The sequence below is a fragment of the Fulmarus glacialis genome, unplaced genomic scaffold (genome assembly GCF_000690835.1).
Source record: "Fulmarus glacialis isolate BGI_N327 unplaced genomic scaffold, ASM69083v1 scaffold11599, whole genome shotgun sequence".
In the NCBI taxonomy this organism is placed as follows: Eukaryota; Metazoa; Chordata; class Aves; order Procellariiformes; family Procellariidae; genus Fulmarus; species Fulmarus glacialis.
Window position 1 is genome coordinate 1 of NW_009235276.1, and position 11,027 is coordinate 11,027.

General features: G+C 39.0%; 1 protein-coding gene across 1 annotated transcript in view; it reads left to right on the forward strand.

Moving 5' to 3' along the window:
- Nucleotides 1-2,800: 2,800 nt before the first annotated feature.
- LOC104082741 (constitutive coactivator of PPAR-gamma-like protein 1) overlaps nt 2,801-11,027 on the forward strand; it is a gene marked incomplete at its 5' end in the record, with an annotated part of 18,522 nt that continues 10,295 nt past the window's right edge. The window contains 5 exon segments of the mRNA XM_009585973.1: nt 2,801-3,050; nt 4,398-4,512; nt 8,406-8,615; nt 9,789-9,972; nt 10,931-11,025. Of these exon segments, the coding sequence (XP_009584268.1) occupies nt 2,801-3,050; nt 4,398-4,512; nt 8,406-8,615; nt 9,789-9,972; nt 10,931-11,025 (854 nt within the window).

Consider the following 11,027-nt stretch of genomic DNA (forward strand, 5'->3'; position numbering starts at 1 on the left):
TTTGCTCTCCTCTTCAGGTGCTCTCCTGCTGACCTGTGATCCTTCTCCAGGCTCTGGGCATCTATTGCTGGCACTGGCATCAAACTGGTAAGAGTGGGATGGATTGAGGTTCCCCTCCCCTGGCAACTTTAGTTTAAAGCCCTCTTCACCAGCTTGGCAAGCCAATGCCCAGAGATGCTCTTCCCCTCTCTGACAGATGGACCCCATCAGCCCCCATAGACCAGGTTTCTCAAAGCGAGTCCCATGGTCTAAGTAGCCAAACCCCTGGCTGCGGCACCAGTCCCGTAATCACTTGTTGATTTGCCAGATTCAACTGGCTCTTTCAAGACCCTTCCCTTTGTCTGGGAGGATTGATGAAAAAACTGCCTGTGCTCTAGAGTCCTTTACCGTCGCTCCCAGGGCTCTGTAATCCTTCTTGATGCGCCTCAGACTGTTCCTGGCTGTATCACTGCTGCCCACGTGAAACAACAGCAGCAGAAAATAGTCAGTGGACTGTGCAAGGCTTGGTAGTCTCTCGGTGACGTCCCTGATACGAGCCCCCAGTAAGCAGCACAGCTCGCTAGAGAGTGCGTCAGGTTGGCAAATGGGTGCCTCCGTGCCTCTCAGAAGAGTCGCATACTCCTGTCACCCGTCATCCCCATACTGTTTGCCAGTCCACTAGAGTGACCTTCGTATCAAACCGTTCTGCAAGAAGCATGGTTACCTTTCCCATAATAACCATTACTTCGCAAAATTTTGCAGCCAGGGTGGATCTCCAGTGTGGCCTGTACAGGTAGCATGTTACTGAAGATGGTATGTTTTGAGAGCAAACTGAGGTGCTCTTCCTGTGGCCTTAATCTCATAGGGTCGTGGAGGTTGTCATCCCCAGATTAAAAGCTTTGAACCAGATTTGAGTGTTGAAACATAGGATTGCAGGTGGAAAACACAGACATAAAATATTCCCTTCATCTAAGCTTGAGGTTATATGTGAAATATATGTGAAAAAAACAATAGTGAAACATTTGTGTTCTGTACAGCTCTGTTTCCTTGCTGTTGTCTGCTGTTACAGGAGTGTAGAAGCTGAGGAAGTGGTCATCTGAGGGTGCTTAAATGTGATGTGCATATGGAGTTTGCATCTGCTTGTCTCTGGAGGGGCATCCAAACCGAGAAACTTGAGTGTAGCTAGGAAGGTCGAAAGGAGGTTGAAAGAAAGAAAAAAAGAATTTCAAAACACAAACAACTATTTTATGTCAATTGTCAACAGTTTGGTTTTTTTTTACTGCTAACAGATTAAAGTGTTCTGCATAGTAGCCTCAAAACTAAGAATTTTTGATCCAAAAGTATCTCTTGCTTCTGAGACCTAAAGCAATTAAACAAGTCTTTGAAAGCCTATGTAAAATACATCCTTTTATTTGTTCATGTTTACTGTCCCAGGCCTAAACAAGAAGTGAAAACTGGTGTGACAAGCTGCGCACAAATAACGGAGTAGCTCTGCTGGCTGTTGAAGTCCATCTTGTATAGCTTGGTGGCATATAAAAACTGGTAGCAACCAAAATAGAACATGATTTTGTAGTGAGGCTACCAACTAAATATATCAGAATATTTATTTTCATTGCTGCATGTTATCTTCGTAAAACCTATCCTGAGCTCTATGAAATGTAGCTATAATGCTAGAGTAGTTTGATTCCAGAAAAGCACAAGAGTGCTTTGGGATGTTCTGGAGCTGCTTTTTTTAATCCCAGTCATGACCTCTGCCATGGTTTGCTTGCCCCTAAATATAAAATTACTTGTAAGGCTGATGTCTGATTGCTGAAGGAGACTTTGTGGCTGTAGGGGCTATCCTGGCACCAGCAGTGCTCTCTTCTTGATCTGTAACAGAAGGATTTCTAGCAGAACGAGCAGGTCTGTGCTCCTGCAGTGAATGTCTCTGGGCTGTAACCTGAAGCTTCACTAACAAGTTCCTTGAATCTTTCCACACTGCATAACTGGGCTCTGAGTTAAGAAGGGTGCAAGCAAATTTTGAGCTGTGTCAAACTTGGGGTCATTCCAAGGCCAAAGGTATCATTTCTCAGTCTTGACTTTTCTTTTTTTTTTAAACTTGAGTTCTGTTTTGGTTGCTTTCAAACATAAAAAAGGGAGATGATTTAGCAGCAATGTAGAGTTGAACAGTCTTTGTTTTGATGTGGGTAAAAGGGAGCTTAGCAGATACAAAAATACTAACCTCTTAATAGAAAGCAGTGCAGTAAATTGAAAGGCTTATGTAAAGTAATGTTGTATAAAATTTTTAGGAAAAAAAACCCCAAAACCCAAACCCACCCATATTTGAGATCTTGTTCCATTGCAGTCGTTGAACGTAACAAAGTATAACGTAAGTTTTAAATTTGATTTGAATAAAATCACTAGGATCATATTGTTCTTAAAAGACCACATATGGAATATATTTGTATTTATGTACTATTTTTATTTATCACTGTAGGTTTTTGATCAATGACATAGATATTTCAGGGGAAAATTGCATTTTCAAATTATGCTGCTTGTTTGAGAAAAATATCTGTAGTTCCTTTATGTTGTATATTTATTTGAAAATATTAATGTAACATTCCTAGTGTACACTTGGTTGCATGCACTTACTTCGTATGTGATCACAATTGAAAGATGGTCCATACAGAGTTTGATTTACCAATTCAGCAATTGGTAACACCAGTATCTGTCGCAATCTTGAAGTGATGCTTTTTGGATCAAAATCTCTTGCATACAAAGTTTTAAATATACGCTGCATTTTAACTCTGAATTTTTTCTTTCAACTCTTGCCATTTTGTAGTTTCACCAGTGATAATTAAAGAATGGGCTGCTTACAAAGGAAAATCTCCTCAAACCCCTGAGCTGGTGGAAGCACTTGCATTCAGGGAATGGACCTGTCCTAACCTGAAGAAGCTGTGGCTGGGAAAAGCAGTAGAAGACAAGAACCGAAGAATGAGGGCATTTTTGGCCTGTATGAGATCAGATACACCAGCAATGCTCAATCCAACTAATGTGCCCACACATCTTATGGTGCTCTGTTGTGTACTAAGGTCAGTGTTACCTTAAGGTGAAACAGAATGAAAGAAAGGTTTTAACCGCGTAATCTTTCTGACATACTTAACTTTGTATTAAACCGTGAGTATAGAAAATGTTAATTCATATTTACAACTAGGAGAAGGGGTTTGTTTCATTTGTAGAACATCGCTGCTGTGAGTCTTGAAAGCATGCTGTGTATTCAACGTGTCTTTCTTCAGTCTCTAGAGGACTGAAGGGAGAAGAAAACCCGTGTGTGGCAAAGAAGCCATGGTAGCATTTGAATTAGTTTACCTTTACTATACTCTAGGCTTCAGCTTACTAAAAAACATTTGGGGTCTCAGAGGCTGTGTTGGTGAAGTTGTGAAGCAAAAGAGAGAGTTCTTCAGAGAACAGCTGCGTAGCAGCTTATCAGGATGCAAAGTTCATGTGAATGATAGCCTGCCTATGATGTGTTAGATTCCCTGTGTTAGAATTGCTCATCCAGTTGAGAGGATGGTAATCAACAGTTGAAGCATTAATTCTGTACTTCAGCTTTTCAAAAAGAAAGTCACAAGTCCAAAATACTTACCTGTTTAATTTTCAGATTGAAAATTGACTGAGGAATTGAGAGATGCTTACCTTTTTGGAAAGGGGTGATTATTTCAATACAACTAGCTTATAAATCTGGCAGAATCCAAGGTTGGAATGTTGCACATGAAAAATTTTAAGCCCTATTTGAGAGCGATAAATGTAAATTTGTCTTCAGTTCTATTGTACTTTGTCTTGCCTTTTGAGCCCTAAAACTCCTTTGTTTTTCTCCTTATAGAATAGTAAGGATACAAAAAATAGTCCAAATGGTGTCTTAAAGCAGAGCTCCTCATTCATTTGGACAGCATGTTTCTCTCCTGTGACATGTGGCATATTTAAATTGTTGTTCATTAAGACGTGATGAGCATAAAATTCACCGACTAGATAATTTCTGAGTAGTGCTCAATTAATGTTTCTGAGTTATCTGGAAACCATGTTCACAAAGTCCTTTTACCATTAGCCTTTTTTATCAAGATCATTAATCTTTATATTATTGTATTTTTAGATGTACCAGAATCCACTTATGTTTTAAATTCTATTTTGTCAGCCTGTCCTCCCCTTCTTCACTGGAAGCAGGCTCTCACAACTGATTCACAGCCAGTAGCTCTTCCATATGAATTTAAACAAATTTAAACTTCAGATCTATTTAGTGTTCTGGCTTTTTTAACTCTTCAAGTCTAGACAACAAAAAAATTTTTGTTGTTGTTGCATTCTGGTGACTTCTGATCAAATAAAATACCACTTGATTTACCTATTAAAGGAAGCTTCTGAATAATTATGGGCTTCATCTGTAGGTATATGGTACAGTGGCCGGGGGTTCGTATACTTCGTCGCCAGGAACTTGATGCTTTTCTTGCCCAAGCATTGTCTCCAAAGCTCTATGAACCTGACCAGCTTCAGGAACTCAAGGTAATTTTAACTATAACTTTCATAATTTAAGAGATTTGTTCCCAGCTGATCCATGTTGTTAACTGTAGCGGGTGATGTGTATGTGCCTGTCTCACTAAAAGCTTTCCATAATTATGTATACCTTCCAAAATATTAGTCTTAGTATTTTAAAGTGTTGCAAAGATTGATAATCAGTTCTGTTTCACTGGTTGGATAGATAACTAAAATCTTAAACGTATTCTACGCTGCAGAACCTTTTTTCATAATTTCTTAAGTAATTGTCTCTTGGAAGTTTAAAACAAATGTGCTTCCATTAAAAAGATTAAAAAAAAAAAATTGGAAAAAAAAAAAAAGGAAGAAAAATACTTATTCCTTGTGTGGCTGTTCTTAAATACTAACCTGGATATTTTTTCATGATTCAGCATTGCAGAGATTTTTGCAGCTAAGTGTAAAAATGGAGAGACTTGCATAATCTTGAATGGAAAAATGCAGGAGAAAAAAAGGGAAAACAGTTTATTAATACTCACAGAATTGTAGAAATAATTATTTTGAGGATTTTAAAAGTTAAGATCTCAAAGTTTCTGTTTTTTTCTAATACGGTAGTATTATATGAAATAAATACTGCTGGCTAATTGATAGAGTTGTCTAGTGTGGTATCCTTACTGTAAATACAGAATGCCTGTCAATCTGTGCAACATCATCTTATTCTGGGGGATTTCCCTGTTCAACCTTCATATGCTCACAGTGAAATTTCCTCTTCTAGCCTTTGAGCTAAAATATACAAAACTTGGTTTTTGCTTTTACCTTGTTTGCTCTTCAGAATTTGTTCAGAACCTACTATGAAGTTCTTTGAATACAATGGTAGAATTTAGTCTTTTTTTTTAAGCAAACATTTTACTGAATGGAAATAATTTTAGATACTTTTTTCTACATAATGTATCTTAAGCCCAATAGTGTATTTGATAAGTGGAAGCTATGGGAGGTATTAGGATGTACAGGGAACGCACAACTGGATGTGATCCATCTTACCTCCTGTCCGCATTGATGATCAACATAGCGACGGAGGTGAGGTGCTGATCACCTCTTCATCATGCAACCTCATGTGGAAGAAGTAATTTCAGATAGTCCTTCAGGTACTGTAGGGCTCAAGTCAGGAAAGTCTAATGACCAGTTCTGCTCCCAGCAGTACCTGGATACATGCTGTCCTTAGTTAAATCAGCAAGCAGAAGAAGGTACTTGTTTCCCAAGTTTGTTCATATTCACAGGTACACACTGGAGAGGGACACAGACAAAAGCAGCAATCCTAGCATCGCTCTTGTCAGAAGAAACAGTATTTAAGCTCACGCAGATTTCAGGTATTAGGCTTTTCTAAGGAGTATTTTGCCACTAATACCAAGTCTGCAAGAGCATTCTCAAAGCCAGCAAGTGACTATTTCTCTTCTGTGGGTGACGAGCAGAATCTGGCTTGCATTCCTGAAAAAAAATTTTCAGTCTCAATCTGTAAACCAAATCAGTCTGCTCGTGGAAACCCAGCACTTAGCCATGGAAGTATTAATAAATGTAAGGGGAAGAAAACAACTGAATCCACTTCAGAATCTGTTTGAACTTACACGCAGCAAGTAGAAAATTCACGTTAGCAATCTTAATGGCAGAGCTAACAGAAAAACAAAAGCCTCTTCCCATATACCAAAAAATGAATGCCAACAGCTTAAATAATTAATAAATAAATAAATAAATGAAATCCAACAGGAAGAAATTTATTTGGCCTTTCCCTCATTGCTGAAAAGATGTGAAGAAACACAGGATGAAGACAGCTATAATGAACACCTGATGAGTTCATGCAAGACTGCTTGTTTGCTTCACCACTTAGGACTGGATTGCTGCTGACATGGATTACAAGCGCATTAGAGTCCTGAGAACAGCACTTTTGAGTACTCCTCATTGTGGGTAATTCCTTAAAAGCACCCTAAATATAGATCCTGTCCATCAGGAGAATCATCCAGGTGTTTGCTGGAACTCCTTTTCAAGGTGTTTACTAGACGTTCATGCTGGAAGCCCTGTGTGCTTACTGGGCCTTTGAGAACCCCCAAGATTCTGGTCCAAAGAAGATGACAGTTGTCTGTGTTGTATGAAGAGCATACTTTGTCTTCAGGGAAGCATGTGGCCAACCTCTGCCAAAGGAATGAACTGACAATGAGTTATCCTGTATGTTCAGAAGAAATGTATGTAGCTCATCTGAGGTGACAAACGTTGGACACGGCAGAGTACAGTGGAGAACTTTTTAAAGTCTCATGAGAACCATGAGAGCATGGTTCACGATATCTACCCCAAGCTCTTCTGAAGTTGAGTAATTGTACTTGTGGGTATCGGTGGAAATTCAGATGACAGTTTTGTAGGCAAGACTGGATGCATCAAAGAACAGCAGTGTATCAGCGACTTAGTCTTCAATGTCCATTTTCAAAACACAGCACAATAAACAAATAACATCTAGGGGTAGAGATTTTGGCAAAGGTATCTATAAGAGTTATCGAAGTCTTGCCTCTATCTTAAGATTTGATGCAAAGAGGAGGAAACCCCACTGTGAAAATTGCTGGTCCTAGAGATCTAAGGAAGGAATTCCCAGAGAAAGTATTTTTTCCATTGCAACACAAAATGAAAGGCAGAGACAAGGCAAGTGATAAACAGCATACAATATTTTTAACAGAAATTGTTCTCCAAATTTTATTTTTAAATCACACATGAAGAGTAATATGGATCATTTCCATAATACATGTTGGTTAACTGAAAGATGCAATATTTCATGCAATGTTGTTACTGTCTTCATATGAAGCAGCTGCTTCTCTTTTTGTTGAAGTCAGACAGAAAGAGCAGCTGAGTTTGAACCCAGCTGCGTATCTGCAAAACGATCTGGATAGTCTTTTGGATCTTAAAGCTTGCTTATGCATAAGGAAGGTAATGTAGTTTAATTTTAAAATTTAATACCAAGGTCTTGAAAATGTTCCAAAGAAAGGGCTGATATTTTCAGAAGTATTTTAGAGAACACTGGTAGTGATATTTTCTTATGCCAGAGCTAAAAATATATTTGCTGCAAGCAAATCCTTTCTGCTTGCACCACCAGCTATTATTGACTATTTAATTCTACCTTTGTGTATCTATCCTGCATCCTAAATAAAGCTGTTATACGCACAAACATTACTTCATTAATGAAGAGATACATTCTAACAGCAAACTTTTGAATCAAGCTAATAGAAAATCTGTTTTAAAGGATTTGGAAAGAAAATGTGGTACGTGGGAAGAAGAATTGAATGCTAACAGTGAGCTCATTCCCGAGACTTTATACAAAATATCTCAGAAGCACAAGATTATTTGAAATAAATTTTTAGTGACATTTTCTACTGCTAATTTCCTATAAGTGTCTTTAAAGCTTTCCTGCTATAATGTGCTTTATTATTGGTTGAAAAACTGTGTACTGCATATTTATCAATGATCTTTAATGCAGCTAAAACCATCTTACATGGTTTAGACACCACGTGCTACAAAGTAAAGATGAGTATTTTACTTAAAACTTTTTACTGACTTCTTGATAATGAATTGAGTTAAAATATTAAAATATTAGAAACAATTTCCTGTGCTTTGTTGTTGAGAAAATAGAGTTTTTTGGTTTTACCTCTCACCTCTAGACTGGATGGATGGGAACAACAGCCTTCCTGAGTATTGCAGTTTTGCATATACAGGCGATAGATCCTGGTGCGTTGTTCTAGTCAAACTGGCAATTACGTGTGAAAAGTTTGGACGACCTTTTAAAATAGCTCTGTTTTCAAGAGTTTTGAAAGTAATGTAACTATTGGAATGACTTTGAGTTACATCTAATTATTATCTTACTAAATTTACTTTTTTTTTTTTTTTGAAAACAGATTGAGAATCTCGATCCCCGAGGAATTCAGCTGTCTGCTTTATTTATGAGTGGTGTCGATATGGCACTTTTTGCAAACGATGCTTGCGGACAGCCAATTCCATGGGAGCACTGCTGTCCGTGGATGTATTTTGATGGGAAATTATTCCAGACCAAGCTCATCAAAGCAAGCCGGGAGAAAGTTCCGCTCATTGACCTCTGTGATGGTCAGGTGTGTAGTTTCAGAAGTGTGACAGAGTATCAAGTGTGCCAACTTTTCAGAAGTGTTAGGTGTGGTTGGTTTATCAGTCATTTACTTCACATATCATCTCTCTACTTCTAAAAGGGAAATGTGAGGTGAATGGCTAATAGGTATTTTTCAGCTCTATTTACTCTCCTATCTCTTGTTGATGATAGGCATTTTGGTAGATTTGAAAAAGTAAACTGGCATAAATTTTAATTTAATTTTTTTTTCTCTGGAAACAAACTTGAATGCAATTGTGATGTAATGAACGACTCTGAATTGAAAACTATCTCTGCTCGTTTGTTCAAGTACTGTCTTTTTGGGTCAAGCTGGCAAGAAAGTTGCAAAGGAGTAAGCTGCAATGGTTTTATAGTGAAAGAAAATTTGTGGTTTCTAACTTATTTTACAGACTGTGAAGTCATTCTTATGGTCCTTAAGCTCAAAATCTTTTCACATTTCTTAATGACCATCTTAAAATACAAATGAATTAGTTTTTTGTTGTATCCAAATCATGCAAAGTTATTATAAAAAGAGGAAACTGATAAAAATCAAAAACTGATAAAAATCAAGAGTTTACTGAATGACCCAAAACTTTTTTTAACTTTTTGGGAGGTATGAAATCTTAAGAAGACAGCTTACCTCTTCTTATTTCTGACTCAAGGGAAACTGATTACAGATTAAATATTGATGATGGCTGTGATCCCTCTCACGCTTGTTAGCCTCCAGGCATGCTTTAGCCTGTTTACATAGATTTTGTTTTGTACTCCAGGTTTATGATGATTATTCTGTTCAAAGTAAAGGGCTGCATTAAGTGTTCAGGGGACTGTAGATGGAGATTTCTCAGTTCCTTTCTGGAAAACCCTTCTTAACTTTTAAACTGTTTCTGTGTTACCGACTTCTAAATTGTCCCAGTATTTAGACTCCCATCTCTCTACTGATACATAGAGATTTTCTTGTGAACAATTTGAATATCATTGAACTATTAGTAGGTATGCAAGACAGATTATTGTAGTTTTCTAGCTAGCTTTATGGAATTTGTTTGCAGTAGTTATCTACTATTCTATTATTTTGCTTTCTTCTTTGAATTTGTTGTGTAAATGTGCTTGATACAACTGAAATCAGAATTTTAACATCTCTTTCTGACTTTCTCTTTATTCGTAGGCTGAGCAGGCAGCCAAGGTTGAAAAGATGCGTCAGAGCATCCTAGAAGGATTAAATTTCTCCAGGCAGAACCATCCTCTCCCTTTCCCACCTCCACCTGCCATGCCTTTCTATCCAGCTTCTATGTATCCTCGACACTTTGGGCCAGTCCCACCACCTCAGGGCAGGGGGAGAGGCTTTGCTGGTAAGTGATGGGACAGCGGTGCGAAACATGTTGGTGTGAAGCGTTATCTTGTCTTTCACATTCCCAAAACTGTGAACTGATTTGCTTGTTCTATTTCATAGGAAAAATACGTAAAAGCACATGGTTGGCATGTGCCAATCACTGTATTTTGTTGTTACTTTTATGAGCCATAGCCTAGCAATATGGAATGTGTCGTATTGCTGCGTATTTCCATCAGGATTTTTAGTAACTGTGCCAAATCAAAATATTTGTACCGCTATTTTATGAAATAGAAAAAAGAGGAATGGATCAACACTGGATGATATGAAAAGGCTCTTATGTGCACTGTACGATGCTTCAAAATGTTTATATTTATACGTATTAAGAATGTCTAAATGAATGGACACAGTTTAACGGTCAGGGTTGAAGACAACCTTTCCTCCTCCCCACCCCTCTGTATTTTGCTACAGTCATTTAACCATTGGCACCCTTGAAAGTAAATACCACTATAACCATTGCAGGCTGTTCCTAGAGTTACTCCCTTTATCAAAATCTCTCCGGTACCAAGGCCCACAGGTGTTTTGATACTTGACATTGGGAGTAAGACGTTCTTGGGGTGCCACAACTGTAGCCATCGGAGCTCATTGCCGAAAAATTGTCACAAGCCTTTCAGTGCTCGTTATGCCGTAGAAGTCGGGATGCCCGTTCCAAGCCCAGGTTAAAGGCTTGCCCTTTGGATAAGAGACCCCGTGCTCCCTAAGGCAGCAGGACATCTTTGGCCAGGGCTCCCTCGGCGGTGGTGGCTTGCCCCCATGCAGCATCGCCCGGGCCAGCCACCCGGCCCGGCCGCAGGAGCGCGGCCCTCCCTGCTGACTCTGGAAGGATGGAAGGAGGCAGCAGCATCTCTGCTAGGGGCCTTCCCGGATGCCTGGCCCCCTCACAGCTTTTCCCCTGTCTTTCTTTACCCTGGGTCTAACAGGAGTCTATGGCTTCGGAGGCCCTTATGGGGAAACAGTAGCCACAGGCGCTTACCGGGCCTTCCGGGTGGGGGCAGCGGGAGGGCAATCCCGAGCCTT